The sequence below is a fragment of the Sminthopsis crassicaudata genome, chromosome 3, assembly GCF_048593235.1.
Source record: "Sminthopsis crassicaudata isolate SCR6 chromosome 3, ASM4859323v1, whole genome shotgun sequence".
Lineage (NCBI taxonomy): Eukaryota > Metazoa > Chordata > Mammalia > Dasyuromorphia > Dasyuridae > Sminthopsis > Sminthopsis crassicaudata.
Genome location: NC_133619.1, coordinates 284,314,446 through 284,334,712, shown reverse-complemented (window position 1 = coordinate 284,334,712; position 20,267 = coordinate 284,314,446). Strand labels below are relative to the sequence as shown.

The 20,267-nt window shown below is 33.2% G+C and overlaps 1 protein-coding gene across 1 annotated transcript in view; it reads right to left on the bottom strand.

Annotated features, from left to right (window-relative positions):
- The window catches only part of DMD (dystrophin), a 2,117,885-nt gene that overhangs the window by 702,619 nt on the left and 1,394,999 nt on the right, over window positions 1-20,267 (bottom strand). Inside the window, 1 exon segment of the mRNA XM_074300855.1 lies at window positions 1,417-1,525. Coding sequence (XP_074156956.1) covers window positions 1,417-1,525 — 109 coding nt within the window.

The following is a 20,267-nucleotide window of genomic DNA, read 5'->3' as shown; positions in this document are numbered from 1 at the left end:
GCTGTTTACACCATTTGATTTTGGGAGTTATAATAGAGATGTCTCGTGCTAGAATGTCAAATAATTTTGTTTTAATCAAAATTAAATTTTGGAGGAAGAAAGTCACGAGTAAAACCAAGAGACTAGATGTTCTTCTCCTGGATCTGCTAGCTGTGTGACCTGAACAAGTCAAATTGGTTCTCTGGGTGTCAGTTTCCTCACCTTTAATAAATGCATGATCTTTTGAGAACCACACTAGTCTTTTAGTAAAAAAATTTGAGAGATCTCAACAACTGTTTATAATATGAACACAACTGATTCATAAACTGGCCTATGTATATTATCCAACTAGAGAAAAAATTCAAGTGGACAACAATATAATACAAAATGAATGCATATGTGCTGAGGAAACACAAATTTACAGCTCATAAAAAGAAATGGACCTGACATAATCAACTGAATACAGATCCTGACATAGCAAGTTTAGTTACACAGACTGACAAAAAAAAAAATAATAATAATAATGCTTGCATATCTTGTTCAGACCTCCTATGTCACTGAAGATAGCTCTGAATGTTCAGAAAAGCCCTAAGGAAACAACAGAAATACAGTCCCCAAGTTGCAGAGTGGGTTTTAACTGAAGTAATGTTTTGCTTAAATGTTTTCTGTATGCCATAACCATGAAAAAACAACAGCTAATTTAGATTATTAGCATTGAAAAGACAAAAAGCAATCTACCTGACTTGATTCATCACACTTCTAATCATCTTTTTGATCTCTGAAGATCAGGCTCAGAAAATCAAAATGTTATTTCTGCCTAATTGTCAAATGTATTTTTTCCCATCACTCCAAAACCTACCATTATATTAATGCTTTTCCTCCCTTGTGAACCACAGTCAATATTGTATACACATTCTCTATGCAGTGAATGGATTGAATGTCAAACAAAAACTGACTGTCATTTTTTTCTGTTATTATTTTTCTTTGAGAAAAGATTAGAACATAGCTAAATGATTTTTTTCTTTCAAATCTACTTGAATGGCTGGTCAGTTTGTTTCTCCCCCTGCTTTTTCATCTTCTTTGTCCCTCATTCCCATCCTCCTTGTCCTTGTCCTTCTCATTCTCTCTCTCTCTCTCCCCCCTTCCTCTTTCCATTCCTCTTTCTCTCAAAATTTTTCTCTTTAGTTTTTTCTAATATTAATTTTTAAAATTTAAAAATTAAAATTTTGTTACATCTGTTCTTTATCAAGATTTCCAGAACGTAGATACTATTTTTAAAAACCCACTATATTTAGATTATATATAATCCTAAAAACAAACAAATCTCACATGCACCATTAGTCATAACTGGATTTTCCCTCTTCATATTTACTTGCAAATCTTTAAACTTCTGGTTTATTTGCTAACATCAAAGATAATTCACTGTATTGTACTTACAGACACCAGGAACAGTAAGTCCAGATGCTATTTCTTTTGGCTTTCCCCTTATATCTTCAAGTAAATGATTTACTGCCTTCCAGTCAGAGCTCAAATCTTCTAATTTTCTCTGAAACAGGAAAAAAAAAAAAAGCATTTTTTCTTATTAGATAAACATATTGAAGACATTTATTGCATAATTTTATTCATTGCTTTGAATTAAATTACTATATTTATCCTTTTTAAAAAAATTAATTGACTTGGGATATATTTCATTCATTAAGAGCTACTATAAAGATTTAATCATTTATTACTTCTACAAATAGTCATTTGTAATCATATAGTCATAACAGTCATATCCATTGAACTCAAGACACTATTTTGGATAAATTTTACCTTACAAAAAAGTTAGAATAATGATTTGCCAACATTTATAATGCTCTTTTTGGGGCCTGAACTTGTTATTAAATTAATATAAGAAACTGCAATCTGTACTGGAAACTATTTTACAGCTCTAAAGAAGTTGCTAAAAGAACTATAAGGTTGACTTGCACAAGGGTTACATAGATACCTTTTTTCAAAGAGAGGATTTGAATCTAAGTCTTTCTCAATCTGAGGTAGACTATACATTACTTCACATATGGTAATACATAAAGATAAAAAAATGGCAGGAATTTTGATCAATTAATTATTTTTTTACCAATTAACAATTTTATCAATGTATTAATTATTTTTTGGTCACTATCATAACCTTTTTCATTTTTTGATCATTTTTGTTGCATAATATCTTAGAAATTATTCCCTTGAGTGCCTTTAAATTGTGTCACTCCCAGCACAGATTTTTTCCATATATATTTTGTCAGTTATAGCTATTTTTAAAAAATCAATCTCATTTGGTTGAGAGTCATTTCTATTTTTTAGTATGGTATGTTTTATACTAATTATCAACAATCTGAATATGGTCATTCCATAGTCACTAATGAGAAACAAAGATTGCTTTCAATAATTCCAAGCTATTTCCTGCTGCCAAATTCAAGCTTTTTATTTTTCTGGTGATGTTATTATGGCTATGAATTCTTGGCTACTGTAATCTCAAAATACTCAAAATTATAATTGCCCCAAAGAGAAACATAAAGAACTATAGTGGGTATAAGTGATCAGTGATAATATATACACAAAAAGTCATATGTATTTTGAAAAACACAAACAAGGAGGCATAAACCTAGATTTTGTGGGACCAATCACATACTAAGAATAAAGAGTTACAGATGATGAGGTCAATTGGTATCTTTGAAGTACTGAAAGAACCAAAAGGAAATCCCTAGCATACTACACATAAACTCTATGGAAGATTTGTAAAAGCATCATAGGTAAGAATATGACAAAATGAGGAGGATGGATAGATTGTGATAATGTATGAGAGTATTAGTATCAGTATTAATGAGATATCAGGCATATTCCACTGAATCATAAAGTATGATATTTTATTAATCTATACTTTTGAGAGTATTTTGAGAGAAATAGACTTATTTTTCTTTGATATAAGAAACTCCCAATGAAGAAACTTCCAGTTCAGGGTTAGCAACTGTTCTAATTACATGGCTTCAATTTTAGAGAATTGCTTGGAGCACTGATAATTAAATGACTTATCAAGGGTTTCACAAAGAATGTATATCTGTCAGGATTTGAACTCCAGGCTTCTGAACTTCTAATCTGACTCTCTGGACATTTAAACTGCTTCTTTAAAAAAAAAAAAAAAAAAATAGTATTTAATTATTTATTTAACATGCTTTTCTTTCTAAATTTTGAGTTCCAAATTCTCTGCCTCCCACTTCTCCTCAACTTATAAGGTAGACAAAATGATATCAATCATGTATGTGAAATCATGGCAAACATGTTATTTGTCCTTCATTTTGGAACAAAAGCAATAGTACCACAGGGTGATTCCTTGACTTGTATATAGGTTGAACTTGAATAAGTCAGAGTCACACAAAGTCACCATTCTCACTCTCTCTTAGTCAAGGATGCAGTAAATGACCCTTATCTTTTATGACTGATCAAGCTCTAAGTTTTCCATAGCACTTTCTTCGGTCACCTTCATAGATGTTGAAATAAATTTTTTATCTACCCATTACATTAAGGGAAGTTTTCCCATGTTTTGGGTAGATACCCCCCAACTACTAATGGATTTGAGGTCCATTGGCTACCCTTAGTCTGGTTTAGCCTATATATCTGGATTGAACTTCTGTGTCTTGAGAGTTGAGTGGTGCCAGGTGGACACCAAAGGTGGATGAGCAACCCTGAAAAAGGCTCAGAAAGCTCTCATTCCAGAGGTGCTAGTCCTCCTTAGCAGTGAGGTGATATGGTGAATCAAGTAAATTTGAGCCCTGAGAAACCTATTGATTGTTTGACTCCTAGACCAGTCATGTAACTCTTTTTGCCATAATTTTCTCATCTGTAAACTAACTGGAGAGAGAAATAGCAAACAACTTTGGTATCTTTACCAAGAACACCTTATACTGGGTCAAGATGAGTTAGACACAACTAAAAAATAGCAACTGGGTAAAATTAGAATTAGGTTGGCAAGAAAAAAAAAGTTAAAAGTCAGATATTACACCATGGAAACATATTTCCATATTAGTCACATCACAAAAAGGCAAAAAAAAGTGAGAAAATTATATTTCACTTTGAGTTAATCAGTCTTCTCTGTTTGTGGTTAGCATTTTTTTCTGTTATAAATGCTTTACAATTATCTCAGATAACTATTGATCTGGGTAGCTAAGTCTTTCATAACTGGGCATCTTTACAATATTGTTGTTGTGCACAATGATTTTTATATCTCAATTCACTTTTAATCAGTTCATATAGGTTTTGTCAATTTTTTTTCTTTTCTGAAACAATTACCCTCGTCATTTCTCATAGTACAATAGTACTTTATCAGAATCATACTCTTCAACTTGTTCAGCCATGCTCTCAATTTCCAATTATTTGTCACCACAAAAAAAGAGATGCTTTAAATACTTTTATACATATAGTTCATTTTCCTTTTCTTTCCTCTCTTTGGAACATGGATCTAGCTGTAGTATTTTTGGGTCAGAAGGTACACACAGTTTTATAGCCCTCTGAGTGCAATTCCAAGTTGCTTTCCAAAATGGACCAGTTCACAACTTTACTAAGTATATTAATGTACTTATTTTCCCTCATTCCCTAAACATTGTCTCTAATGTTTCTATGAAAATAATAATTCTCAACTATTAATTTCTCTAGATAGGCTAGATACTTAGAACATGAAGACAGTGTTAGTAGTTTTGTCTCCAAATATTAGAATAGTTCTAGAGTTTTAGAAAACTATCTAGAATTAGTTCACACTACAACTTGTTACACTAACAAGTGGGAAAAAATAAGGTTTTGATGGGCTGTTATTGGCATAAAGAGTTGGGACAAGAGAATGTAACTGTTCAAATCACATTACATGTGATAGGACAAAGCTGTCCTGAAACCTGATTAAACTTGGTTCCTCCTAGTTTAGGTTAAAAAAAAACAACAAAACAACAACAACAACAACTTCTAGCCACCTGGAATTGGAGGATTCTTAGACTTGATTAGAATGCTCTAATTACTAAATTTCAGACTAAAATGTAGCTGAATGGCTATAAGCCAGCAAAATGCCACTATATACTTGCAAATTTTTGCAAGTTTGAGCAAAGTAAACCTTTGTTAAATGTCCAAGGATTGGTGAGTCTATCATTTTTCTCCAACATCTAATTTAAATTAAGAGAATTGTCCAATTTAAGCAGAGCCTTTTTTCTTTTTCTTTTTTTTTTTTTTTTTTTTTTTGGTTTCTGTTTCTAACAAAACAAAATTTAAATGTATGCCCTACTGACACTGAGTTAGGATAATGGTTAAGATTTGTACACAGGTAAAAGTAGTGAGGTGAAAACATAGTGCATAAAGTACCTGATCTGGAATCATAAAGACTCACCTTCCTGAATTCAAATATGACCCCAGACACTTACTAACTGTGTTATCCTGGGTAAGTCACTTAACCCAGTTTGCCTCCATTTTTTTTATCTGTAAAATGAGCTGCAGAAAGAAATGGCCAATATTCTGGTATCTTTGTCAAGAAAACCCCAAAAAGAGTCAGATATGACTGACAGGACTGAATAACAGCAAAATTCATAATTGTTCTAGTATATACAAATAGTCTCAATGCAGTGAAATTTTCTTATAGGAATATATTACCAGAAGCCACATTCCTAGACTGCAAGAGTTAGAGATAAAATGACAGCTATTATCAGTCCCTCAAGAGTGAAACACTAAGAAAATGCAATCTTTAAACTCACTGCATTCATTCATTATCTTCATTCCCCTTTCCTCCTCTTAAATCTAGAATATTTTCTATGTTGTTATTTTTTCTACATGCATCATTTGGGAACTATATGGTTTGTTTTGTGGATTTGTTTTTCTAGAGAACTGTGCTAGTAACTGGGAATTGCTGATAGGAGTTAGGGGAAAGCTAAATCTAGAGGTAAGAAATGGGCAAAAACATAAATAGTTTAGTTTTTCTTTTTCCATCTCTGCTTATATTATAAAATATAGATGACAATTTTTTTTTGTATAGAGAAAGGAATAAATATACATATTTAGAAAGCATTACATAGAGGAAACTAAGTAGTACAGTGAATAGAGCACAGTGAGCCTAGAATTAAGAAAACTTCAGTTCAAATGTGACCTCAAATATTTCCTAGCTATGTGATTCTGGGCTCTGTTCACCTTAGTTTCCTCAATCTGCAAAATGGAGTATGTCAATAAATCACTGTTATGGTGAGTGGCCTAACTTCAGAGCCATCAGTGTTGTTTTGTTACGTATAATTCTTTAATGTTGCATTGTTTTTACAACTAAGTTTTAAAAAAAAAGATTAAATTTCCTTATATCCTTTTAGTATAAGAACCTCTAAAAATTCACATGTTACCATAAAATAATTTTAGATTCTAAGGCTTATAGCACCTCAAAGAGATCATCTGGCTTGGGAAAGGCCACTAGTAAATCATTTGAAAAAAGCATGAGCAGTGAAATCAAATAATTTCTGTTCTAGTATGTACTAGACTTGTGAGTTGAGTGATTTGATTTGATTGATTTTGAGTAGAGTAAGGGTCATTATGTGAAAGAGAGCATTAAAATCAATCTATTTCTTTTTGATGTAATGACCCTGATATTTTCTCACCTACTTATACATATATATGCTTATGTATTTTATATACACATGTATGCACATGATGTATATATGCATGTGTATATATACATAGATTTTTTTTTCTTCCCATTTTTCTATTTATCAGTATTCTTGTATATTCATGAAGTGTGGGCAGGGTATGACAAACTGTTTCGAAAAGACTAGTCTAGCCAAGGTTGGAAAAACACATTGCCACCTTAATGAAAAGCTGATGAAATTTTAGGCCACAGTAACTCTGGAAGACTAGCTGCTAAATCATTGAGGAATTCTAAACTGCAGGGATAGAAGGGAATAACTTACAGTGATGAAATTACAGATCTTACATATATTCAAATACACTTAATGAATATATCATTAATGCTGTAAAAAAACAACATTCCATTATTTCTGGATGAGAACAAAGGACAGGGTAAGGAAGTCTATAATATTTTGCTATAGAAAATGCTTCTAACCTTGTTGACATTCAATCAGATTTTCACCTCTGATGCCTCTGCAGAAGTAATCCTAGTTTCTTGAAAACTGTGCAAGTGGTATTGCTTTGGGGTAATATTTGAAAACTATATAAATGTGGGGTGTGTGTAGAGCAGTACAATTTACAGATAGTCTTGACTTCCACTCAATATTTGTGATTTGTTACTGTTTATTTTTGCTTTAACATTTAAATGTATATATATATTTTTTCTCAATATTATTGTGTTTTTCCCATTAGAATATAATGTAAGGATAAGAGCTGTCTTTTTTACTTGTGTTTGTAATGCTAGTACTTATGACAGTGTTTAACAAATTTTCTATCCATCTATCTATCTATCTATCTATCTATCTATCTATCTATCTATCTATCTATCATTAGCAAGTTATTTCATCATCCTTCTGGGTGTCTTACTTTTCTCATCTATCATATAAAAACACTGAAATGTAGGGTTTTTTAACCTTTTATGTATAAATGTGTCTTAGACCCCTCTCGTGGTGAAGGTTAAGGGTTCCTCAAAATAATAGTCATTAATGTATCCTACAAAATGAATATTATTATAAAGAAAACCAATTATATTGAAATACAATTGTCAAAATATTATATCATACTAATTTAGTCAAAGTAATTTTTTTGGAAAAACCAAGTTCATAGAACCCAGGTTAAGATTTAAAAAAACAAAACAAAACAGGTTCACAGAACCCAGGTTAAGAATCAAATAAATGATGACCTAGAAGGTTCTTTCCAGATATCAAAAATTATATCATCTAGAAAGTACACTGAAGCAGGTAGGTGGTACATTGGTCTTGGAGTCAGAAAAACCTGAATTAAAATCTGGCTTCAGACACTTACTGGCTTTAGGACCCCAGGCAAGTCCCTTAACTCTTTGCTTCAGTTTCCTCATCTATAAAATGAGCCGGAAAAAGAAATGGCAAACCCTCCTAGAATCTCTAGCAAGAAAATCCCAAATGTAGTCACAAATAGTTGCATGCAACTGAAACATACTGAAGAACAGTTAAGGGTACTACTACTGGATTTAGATTTAGAATCCTGAAGTCACAACTCTATTAATTCTTAAGAATTCTCTGAGCAAATAACATTTCAATTTAAGTTGGCAATCATTAATTAAGAGCCTACCATGAGTTTGGGGAAGGTATGATTATAGATGCCATCCAAATCCTACAAAATGTATTGTAGCAAAGGAAGTGGGTACAATAACATAAATATATGCGATAGAAAGCAGAATGTGATCAGTGCCAAAGAGAGGTCCAGGTAAGAATAAATAAGAAAAGAGTAGGCTAGAAGAACTTTCAGATGAACAGTATTAGGGAAATGTTTATAAAGAATATGGCCCTTGACAAAGGCTTTGAAGAACTAGGGTATTGGAGACAAGTTGTTCTAGTTATAGAAACATTATATTTAAGGCATGGGAGGGGGCCAGTATGAGCAAAAATACAGAAACAAGTCATGCTAGACCCTTTGTGACCTCATTTTGGGTTTTCTTGGCAGAAATACTGGACTAGTTTGACATTGCCTTCTCCAGCTCATTTTACAGATGAGGAAACCGAGATGAACAGGGTTAAATGATTTGCCCAGAGTTACACAGCTAATAAGTATTTGAGATTTCAGATTTCAATCCAGGAAGATGAGTCTTCCTGATCCTAGGTTGATCATTTGCTATGCCACTTACAGCAACATAAAAACTGGAAATAGAGAGTAGTAATACTAGACAAACTACAGTGCTAGACACCTAGAATACAAAAATCAGAGTTTTATACTTTATTTGCTAGACAATGGGAACCCAGTGAAGGTATTTGAATTGATGCATTAGAAAGGCTATTAGGATGGCACTCTAGAAGGTAGATTAGAAGTAGGGCTGGAAGATTAGTTAAAAGCTTTTACAATGACCTTAATAAGAAAAAATACAGCCCAAACTAGAAACTTTTCATACAAAGGAAACAGATGTGAGAGTTATTACAAAGGCAGAATTGATAAAAATTTCCTAATTTCATTTATCCAATCTCTACAAAATGGACATAAAATATTTGTAGTCCTTACTTTACAGAGGTTTTATGAGGATTAACAAAAATAATATTTATTTGTTTGTTTTTTGTAAAGGGTACACCATTGTATAAATGGAAGCTCTTAATAATGGTATTTAATGGTAAAGTTTGTTTTTTTTTTAATCATTTTAGTGTTTCGAAAGCTAAATCTAACATGAAGGCCAGAACTTTTTATGTTTTTATTTTCAATTCCTAATGCCTAGTATATAGTAGATTCTGAATTAATTCTTGTTGAATTTAGATGAATTGGGTGGACTTGCTGTGGAAGGTCACAGATAAAAGTTGTATGGCATGGCTAAGAATGGGACATCTATGATTTATATTATAGGAGAAATTAATTGGGTGAGTTACAGACCCATTGGAATATTGGAGTAATGTTAATCATTAGGAGATTGAAAATTAATATCTGCTGTAGGGAACAAATAATTAAAATATTACATTAAAAACTTTTCACTTCTAAAGAATGATACCAAAAAAAGGCCATAGGATAATGATATATACCATGCTAAGCTTTTTAAACATTATTCCCTACTATGAACCCAGTGACACTGGTCTCCTTTCTGTACTTCTCACATGATATTCCATTTCTTAAATTTGGGAATGTCACAAGGGCTATCCCCATACCTGAAACTCTCTCCTACCTTATCTCTACCTCCTGAATCCCCTGACTTCCATAAATTCTTTGCTGAACTTTGGGGAACAACTTTTTCAGCTCCTCTTTCATTTTATTGTTTTTCTTCTGATAATGTTTCCATTCATCCTGTATAAACCTTATTTATACTTAATTGTTTGTCCTTTTTCTCTTCTACATCTCCTTCCCTGATCTTGGAGATAGTTTTTGTCTTTCTTTATATCCCCAGAAGTTAACATAGTCCTTGATAGGCACAACAGGTAATTAATAAATGCTAGTTGGCAGGCTGGCTGGATAGATTTTTTTTTTTTTTTTAACTTTTTCATTAAAGTTTTCTAAAGAAGTTGGGATCATTACTTTCTTTGTAACTACTTTTGTTTGTACCCTCCTTAGTAAAATTAAATATTATATCAGATATTTAAAACTGTAAAACTAAAGCACTATATACTGAAATAAAAAGATATGTATATTTAGAAATAAGATGTATTTATAGACTATACAAATAATCACATAAATTTTTTCATAATAAATTGGGTTGATGTGGTTAGTTAAAGTGCAATACTCTACTGATGCCCTGGAAAGATCAGCAAGCAAGAAGTCAAGGCATAGAATCAAACCCCAGCTATATAATTGTATAACTTCAGACAAGGCATTTATTCTCTCCAAACTCTTTGAAATGAGGGGATTGCACTAGACATCTTTTAATGTCCCCTTAGAGTTCTAAATCTCTGATCCTAATCATCTAGAAATAATACAAACTACAAAAAATAAAAGTTTAGCAAATAATTATATTTTAAGAGATTATTCTTTTGATGGAATGCCTTTCTTGAGATTATAATTTTCTACTAATCATTTTACTTTTTTGAAAACTATTCTCACTAATTCTCATAATTGGATATAGGTATTAGAAATATAAGCTGTGTTTTCCCTGAGTAGTTTAGCAGAGGGGTTTATAAATAACAAGAGCTAAATTAATATTTCTTGAGTAAACAGTGGGACAAAAGATGGCATTATGATGTTGATATAACATTCTAAACTTGATTCATTTTGCTGGGCTTTCTCAAAGCCTGGTTTATATTGCTTATTTTTAAAAAGCACTCTCAAAATATAAACAAAACGTTATTAAGCAAACCCCAGATCTAAGGAAAGGAGTGAGCTAGTTAGATTTCAGAGCATATTTAAAAAAAAAAAAAAAAGCTAATGATAATCAACAGAGATCAGTTAGGTTATCTAAACAAAGAACCCTAGATTAATATGTAAATAATATTAATATAATAAATGCAAAATGTAATCATATTGTAGTTTTCATTTATAAAAGCTTTCATGTGAAAAAATGATTCATGCTTACTGTAGGCCTTTAAAAGGGACTTAGATTTATGTTAATAGTGAGATATATTAGGAATATAGAAAAAGGAATTCTTTTCCCTTGAAGTTTTAAGTATAATCAATTTAGCAAAAGAGAAATTACCAAATGAGCTTTAAATTAGTGATAGGTATACAAAAATAGCAATAATTAATTAATTAATTACAACAATAAATAGCTTATATTTATATAGCACTTTAAGGTCTATAAATACTTTGCAAATGTTATCTTCTTCATAACAACTCTGGCTATGATTGTCCTATTTTACAGCTGAGTAAACTGAGGTAGATAATGGGTAAGTGACTTTCCCAGATTCACAGAACCAGTAAATGTCTGACTTAGGATTTGAATAATACTCTACTTGGCTCCAAGTTAATAATCTATCCATAAAAGATTTAAAATGCACATGGCTGCAAATCTCACAAGATTCTTCTTGCCAAAAGAAGAAAAGAACTGCTCTACCTTTACTGATTGACATATTATGAAGAAAACAAGCTATTGTCATGATGACTAAAGATATGAATTCTGCGCCTGGCTCAGTAATCTATCAATGTGAGCACTCGAAATCAAGGCAACACTCATATGATTAATTTAAGGGATTTTGCAAAACCGTAATGATACAAAATGGTTGAGTACAGCTCTCCTATATCTACTTAAGCCATCCTCATCATCTCTGCATCAAAAGCCTGCATAAAAGCTAGGTATTCCTGAGGTCAGAAAAGTCATCACCATAATTGGTGTTTTGTGCTTTAATGAGAGGTATTTCTTCCCATAGATGATGGATCCTCCTTCCATTAATCAGAGTTTGGTCACAGCCTTCTTGATTTATTTTGATTCCAAAATGCTTCTTTCAGCTTAACTTAATTACATCTGTACCACAATTTTACTGACAGTGGACCTATTGGAGTTTAAGAGGTGAGAAACAGAGCAGGTTTTCATATCATGATGAAAGCTGATAAAATACTGAGATTATATATGTCTCTTGATGGAAAATAGAAGGAAGACTGTTCCCCTACTTTGATTACTGAAGGTGTTATCTAGGTCTTCCATAGGGAGGCATATATATATATATATATATATATATATATATATATTTACACACACACATACATACACACATATATGATGGTTACTTATATAATTATAAATAGATTTGCTTTCCTCTACTCCTGATCCTCACCTTCATTCTGATAACTGACTTTCCTTTCACTCTTTCCCAGGTATGGGTCCTAGAAAAACTAAGAGCAATCACACAAAGAACTTTTTTGCTCCCCACTCATGCTGTTCTCTCTCCTGATTGTGCATGATTATCTAGATGGTCTTTACCACTGACATACAAGTTGGTTATGTTCATTTACACCACTAATCCTAAACCTGATGCCAGATGTCTGAATAATCCTGGGATGGGCAAATTAATTTTAAAATTGAGGGGTATTTTCTGAAATTTACTATCTAACAATAATTCCCTGCTTTAGGGCCACCATGTAGCCTCCAAAACTTTTAACTACTATGCTGTGTAGAATGAAAATGACTTGAGTACTTTCATAAAATATATAATGGTATTGAATTACTTGGGCCAAGCAATATTTAAATAGATAGATTTTTATTATTATTATTTTTTTAAACAAGACAATTGGGGTTAAGTAACTTGTCCAGGATCACATAGCTAATAAGTCTTAAGTATCTGAGGCCAGATTTGAACTTTAATCCTTCTGACTTCAGGGCTGATGCTTATCCATTATGCCATCTAGTTGCCCTTAAGCAATAATTTTGATATTATTTCATCCCATGGCAGAAATGTTCATTTATAGGTGCTTCAACTACTGGTCTGAATCAAAAAGTCTGACTTTGAATCAAACCGTACTGAGTGAATGTCCTCATATTCAGAAGTTTCTGTCAGTTGAGTTCTAGACTTTGTGTCACACATATTTCAGTGCTCTTTTTTTTATGTTCTAAAATCTGTGATTTTAAAGAATAGATATTACTTCTTGAAAATGTATAAAGGTAGTAGTTCTTAAAGATCCTAATTCAATTACTGTTGGAAACATTGCAGTGTGGGATTATGTGAGAAAGTCAATTATTTCAAGGATCATTCAAGGCCACAATGACCTGGGATCAGAAACAAAGGAAAGTGAAGTTGAAAACTCAAAAAAATAAAACAAAACAAGACCAGCACCTGACAAACTACTTCTGCAAATAGCCTAATTAATTCTCAGAAAGCAGCTAAGACATTCAGAGGGAACTATTAAGTGGGATTGTTATTGATTTGTCTACAAAATAACATAGACTTCTTGAAATTGGAAGAACTCCTATTATAAGGATTCCTGATTAAAGTTCCAGAGATGATTTAAGTACAAGGCTGTAATGGCATTAGTTTCTCTCCGAATGCCTATCCCCACTCTATAGGGTCTCTGAAAATTAGCCTTGGGTAGTCAATGACTTTCTATCTATTTCTTCCTTTGGTATTTTTTATGCTTGAAAAGCCAGATCCATGGTTTCCTTCCAGATTATCCTCCTTTTCTTTCTCACTGTTTTTCCCTACCTTATTTTAAACCTTTTCCATCTCACCCTCCCTGAAGAATGATAGAACTTTTCTTCCCACGACTCCAAACTCAGTCTAGGCACAATTCTTGTGCCCAGGGAACCCCATTGAAGTCAGTAAAAGGAATGTGGGGCTACCAAACAGTGTCTCAAGTTAGGAAATTATCTTATCATTTCATGGGTAGCTGAGAGGTCAGTGTGGCTTCAGTTAGGATGATAGCCAATTTAACCTCTTTGCCACAGCAACTGCAGCTCTCTAAATCACTTCTGCATGACAGGAGGGTTTTGACTCCAGAACTAAATACTTTTTCATGGGAGACATTTGAAAATTAATTTTACCCACTATCTCCTAAAACAGGGGAAAGGTCTCTCAATGGATTCTGAAGAGATGGAAGCTGATTTTTCAGTAGCACATACTCAGACAATATTCTTACTGACTTTAACTTTGGCTTCTAAAAGGATTCCTGTATTTCATCATCATATATTCTAAAACCACCAAGCCAGGAAATAGTTTTCCAGATGCTATTTATATTTTGCTTATAATTGGTTTAATTATTTAATAATATACTGAAATGATTCTTGTATCTACATTGTATTCTGCCTTTAGTCTGTCAGTTGGATGATTTTTACTAGGATTCCATAAATGATTTTGGGGGAATATAAGGACCAAAAGGGGGGAAAGATAAGAACACACCCCATTGGTTCCTCTAGTCTATGTCCATCTATTTCATCCTAGGTAAGATGACCTTCTTTCCTCTTCCCCAAATAATTTTCATGATCATCTGATTCCACAAATCTATTTTCCTCCTTTCTAACTTCTCAGACCTCTTACATCTATAAAATCGGATCATATCTGGAGATAATCTTACCTCACTTAAAGTCCTAGAAATTCTGTTTTGTCATATCAGCTAATTTTATTTTATATAGAAAATCTCTTGGCTGTTTTTATTTTATATGGACAATCTCTTTCTGTATTTCTTTATAGTTGTCAAGAGGAGCTGGGTCCCAGTGACTTCTGCTATACTCTTCTAAGACTGTCTTGGGACCTCATGGCCATGACTCCTGATCCCATTGGTAAGATTCTCCTACCTGGCCCAGTAGAACAATATAAACCTATTTTATTTAATGGTGCTTAATCATGTCTGAAAAGCAAGTTTATCCACTGTCAATTGTTTAATGACATCACCTCTCTGAGATAGCTACAAAGTTACAGTGATTTTTCAAAAGTCTTTCCCTGGGCATGATCATTCAATTTTTAATGTAGTATTTTGTATGGAACTTTTTCAAAAGTAATTTTAAATCTATGTATTAATTATCCATCAAAGAATTTGAGTAATTAGAGTCATTTTGTTTACAGAGATGCTGCTGCTTTTTCTGAAAGAGCTTACATTTACTTATGCATATTATTTTTCCAGGATAGCCAACTAGCTAAAAAAATGGAAAGGAGGTGGGGAGGACCATAGTTGTAACATTAAAAAATGTCTTTTAAATATTATGATTATTTAAATATGACTATAATTCTAAGTGGGAAAAAATGGGGGCAGTATAGGTACTCAGACTCAAAATATTTCAATTCTACCTATAATTCCTCACAATAAAATACAGTTACTCTAATGTATCTTGAGGTAAGACATCTGACAGACAACCTCTATGGGGGGAAAATGTTGTGTGCCAGAGTCCTAAGAAAAAGCCCATTTGTGAAAGTCCTAGTTAATATCTTTGGGGGAAAAAAATCAAATGACAAAAAGCATAGTGTATTGAATGAATCAGTTTCCATCTGCCTCCTACTAAGCCTAAAGGACATAGAATTAGTATTTGAAACAAAGGGCCTGAAGAAAGATTTTCAACATGGGAATGAATGAGTTTTCATCAGTGAGTAGAGTTGTTGAGGAATTCCCCAAACACCATTAATAGTAGGCCAAACTTGGAGGCAGATCCCTGTTAAGAGGACAAATAATACCTGACATTTATACTGTGCTTTAAAGATTTACAATCTTAAAACTTTCCCTCAAAATCACCTTGCAAGATAGATGAGTATTATCATCCCCAGATGATAAAATTTGGACTAAGATTAAGTTACCTTGTCGTAGAATAAAGTCCGAATTAGAACAAACTCATCTAGGAATAATCAATCTTATCTGTTTGTGGCTAGTGCCTTACCTCTCTCCTTGGTCCTGATCTTAGCCCCTGGGGGCATATTACAGTATTTCCATAATTCCCCTTACTACTTAATTTCCTCATTTCTGATTCTATTATGCTTCATATTCTAGCAGGTCAGCCACTAAGCCATCATTATCCGCAGACCTAATTCTTTTGATCTAAGAAGATTTCCTGACCAGACTGACAGAAAAGTACCATTAAACCCCAAAAGAGTCTATCTACTCCCTTTTGGAACTAACACCCTGGGGCCTGAATTGTTTAGTGAACTATAACCAATAGGACCCAGACTATTAAAAGCTATATAGCCAAACCATCTATTCTTTATCTCACTTTACTTACCTCCCCTTCCTCCCCAGCTCCAATTTCCACCTCTTGTTCTGGGCTCAGTAATCAAAACAGTTCAACCATCCTATCACTCAAGTCAATTAAAGTAAAGTATTTATTGGTTATCTATGGATCAACTCACTAATGTGAGCTACTTGAGGGCAGAGGCTGTTTCACTTTTGCAAGTGATTTGCAAGTGCTTGTTTGGAAGCTTGTTTGCTTATTTGGAAGTAATAAACATTTGAAAGATTTTTTATTCATTATTCTGCTTACTCCAATGATTCCTATATCCATTACAGCTTGGGATTTCTTCCTTGTTCTTATACCTACAGATACCAAACCACCTCTAATTTTGACCCTCTTGTGACCTGTGGACATGACCTTGCTTAATTAAACCCAAACATTTTTGTTATTGTTTTGTCATTTTCAGTCATGTCCAACTCTCTGTGAACCCATTTGAAGTTATCCTGGCAGAGGACGACTATATATTTCTTTCTCTGGCTCACTTTATAGAAGATGAAACTGAGGAAAACAAGACCATGTGACTTCCAATGTCACACAATTAGCATCTGAAGTTCCATCTCAGATACCATTGTGCCACAGTTACCTTTTAATGTCCTGACCCAGTTTCCCTAATTGTCCTACCTCAGTTACTCTGCCTCAGGCTATAACTCTTCCCTCTTAATCATTAGAATGTTTGACAAGATAAAGGTCTTATATCTTAGAAATCATTAGAATATCAGGTGCCTCCCACCATTAAGTCATCCTCATCCCAGGTGCCTCCCCCCATTATGTCAACATCCTTGTTACCCTATAGGAGATGAGAGTCTCATTCAGCTCTATTACCAAACCATGGATCCATTTGGTCCCAGTAAATCTCTCCCTTTCAAATAAAATATTAAAAACTCTCTAATCTCTATTTTGTCTCAGTTTCTTCAGCATTACAACAAACTGGTTGTGCAACCATTGTCAAGTCATTTAACCTCTCAGTGCCTCAGACAATTTCTTTTAAAATTGATTTATATAGTTATTTTTGGTTATACATTCATTTTTTACATTTCCTTATGAATCATGTTGGGTGAGAAAAATCAGAACAAAAAGGAAAAAGCACAGAGAGAAAAAGAAACACAAGAAAAAGAAAAGTGAACATAACATGTATTAATTTACATTCAGTCTCCATATTTCTCTCTTTGAATGCAGATGGCATTTTCTATACAAAGTTTATTGAGACTGCCTTGGGTCACTGGACCTCTGAGAAGAACTAAATCTTTCATATTTAATCATGGCACAACTTGCTGTTACTGTTTACAATGTATTCCTGGTTCTGCTTGTTTCACTTAGCATTAGTCGGTGTAAATGTTTCCAAGCCTTCTGAAATCAGCTTGTTCATCATTTTTTATAGAACAATAGTATTCCATTACTTTCATATATCATATCTTATTTAGCCATTCCTCAGCTGAGGGGCATCTACTCATTTTCCAGTTCTTTGCTACCACAAAAAGACGTGCTACAAACATTGTTGCACATGGAAGTCCTTTTCCCTCTGTGTGGGACAGGTCGGGTGCAAGACCCCCTTCCCTTCACAACTAACTAATCAAAGATATGATCAGGTACAAAGAAAAAGCATTTATTTAATCCCTGCAGGGAGAGACCCAGACACACTTGAGATCCATCCCAACTCCTGCCATGTGCTCCTGGAACCTGGCCAGCTTCCAGCTTGGCCAAGGTTTAAAAGCAAAAGACCAGAGCCTTCTCATTGGATAGACTAAAAGGATGTAACTATTCTTGACCAATGGTCACCAATGTTGGCTACCTCCCACAGATCAGGTCACTTCCTGCAACTTCCTGTATCCTAGGGTTCAAAGTTCATCCCTCCAGAGATCATGACCTCCCCAGGGTCCCAGCTCTGGGAACAGGAGTCATGTGATTCAATATCAAGAAATATTTCACCCAATCAGTCCCATTCACTCCTTTATGATTTCCTTGGGATACAGACCCAGTAGGGGCACTATTGATAGCCCTTTGAGCATAGTTCCAGATTGCTCTCTAGGATGGTTGGATCATTTTACAACTCTACCAACAAAGCATTAGTGTCCCAGTTTTCCCACATCCCCTCCAACATTTATCATTATTTTTTCCTGTCATCTTAGCAATCTGAGAGATATGAGATGGTACCATTTCTATAATCAATAGTAATTTAGAGCATTTTTCATATGACTATAGATGGCTTTAATTTCTTCATCTGAAAACTGTCTGTTCATATCCTTTGATCACTTATCAACTGGAAAATGACTTGTATTCTTATAAATTTAACACAGTCCTTTATATATTTTAGGAATGAGGCTTTTATCAGAAACACTGGTTGTGTAATCAGACAACTTTTTAAAAGACCTTAAGTTGCAGAATAATTGATTATTTGCATAAGTAGGGAGTCCCATACCTAATTTTCCTAGGAGGCCCCCCCAAAACAGATCACATTATGGCAGTAGAAGAGGGAGGAATCAAACATTGAATTCCTACTATATGTCAGCACTCTGATGAACATTTTACAAATATATTCTCACTTGATCCTCTCAGTTCTGAGAGATCTCTATTCATGTCTAGGGCACACAGCTTTTAAATCTCTGAAGCCATATTTGAAATCAGATTTCATTGCAGATTCAGTCTCCTTTCCAATGGGACACTAAGTTGTTTGAGTGGATGATAGATAGCATTTATTTAGTATTCTGTCCAGTTTACCCAGTGTACAAAAACAAAAAAGTAATGATTTTAATTTTGGAATCATAGACCCCAAAGAAAATACACTGTAGCTTATTATTCTGATAACATTATATAGATGATGACCAATTCCTACTTTTCAAACTGCTCTATTAGACTTCTTTATATCTTGCCTTTTCCATGAGCCCAATCTTTTCTTGCTAATTTTTCTGCTAATTTCACCCTCAGAAGCTAGAGGACTCAGCAAAGAGTGCTCCTCCTTCCTTTGTACATTGGGATTCAAAACAGTTTCTGCAAAACCAGCATTCTACATTGTATTGCCATGAGGATTACAGCTATTTAATTTTTTTTTTTAATTGGCAACTTTTAGTTTCATTTGGGGAAGGTTATTTTTACATTCATTTCCCTTTTAATTAAAAAAAAAAATAATTACTTTTTGGAATTTTACTATTGCATAGCTCAGAAGTGGTTCTTTTTAGTAAAATCAAGTAAATCTTTAAAAGAAAGTTATTCAAATTCAGCCCTGTATTTTTGGGATATAAATGTAAACAGATGGAGAATATTCAGTTATTTTTGTATATATAACTATATTGTATAATATTTTACATTATGCATTTAATAAATCATTTCAAATTATCCTCATCAAAATCATTTGAAGAAATAAAACTTGAATACTTTAAGTGGGGCATATATTTATTCAAATGAAACAATTGCTTACTGAAAAAATGGCAAATGTCGCCTGGATTAATGGTGAAGGAACAAGAAGATATTAGTATGCCTCTCTATTCCCTCCTTCCTCCTTCAGGAAATTTTTTTTAGGTAGTTTTCTGTAAGTGTGACTAATATAGCAATCACCCAGTGAGTGATAAAACTCCTTGGAACAATGTAAATCTGAACATGATCTGCAATAGATAGTGTTAGAAATTTGCTTCTGGACACAGAGATTGTGACTTGTTCAAGTGACATACACCAGTAAGTATTAGAAGTATGACATGAATCCATTTCTTCCAGATCACAAGGCTGCTAGCTCTTTCTATTATGCTATACTTCCTCAAAAGAAAGTTGCAGAGTTAGAGTTCAAATGCTTAATGCAACTACATTTCTCCTATTCTTAGATTTTAAAACTAAACCAAATCAACCAACCCACAAACCATCTGTTTGTGACAGAATAAATAAGTTTTTTCTAAACCTTAAGGTACAAAATAATGTTATATGAAACTAATTTATCAATCATATGTACCATATGACATAGTACAATTAACTCAATACAATAAAAATAATTTTAAAAAATAAGCAGTAGAATGGGGAGGGAGAGGGAAGAAAGTAAACACTTCTTGACTAGAAAAACATTAGTTTGAACAATAGTACT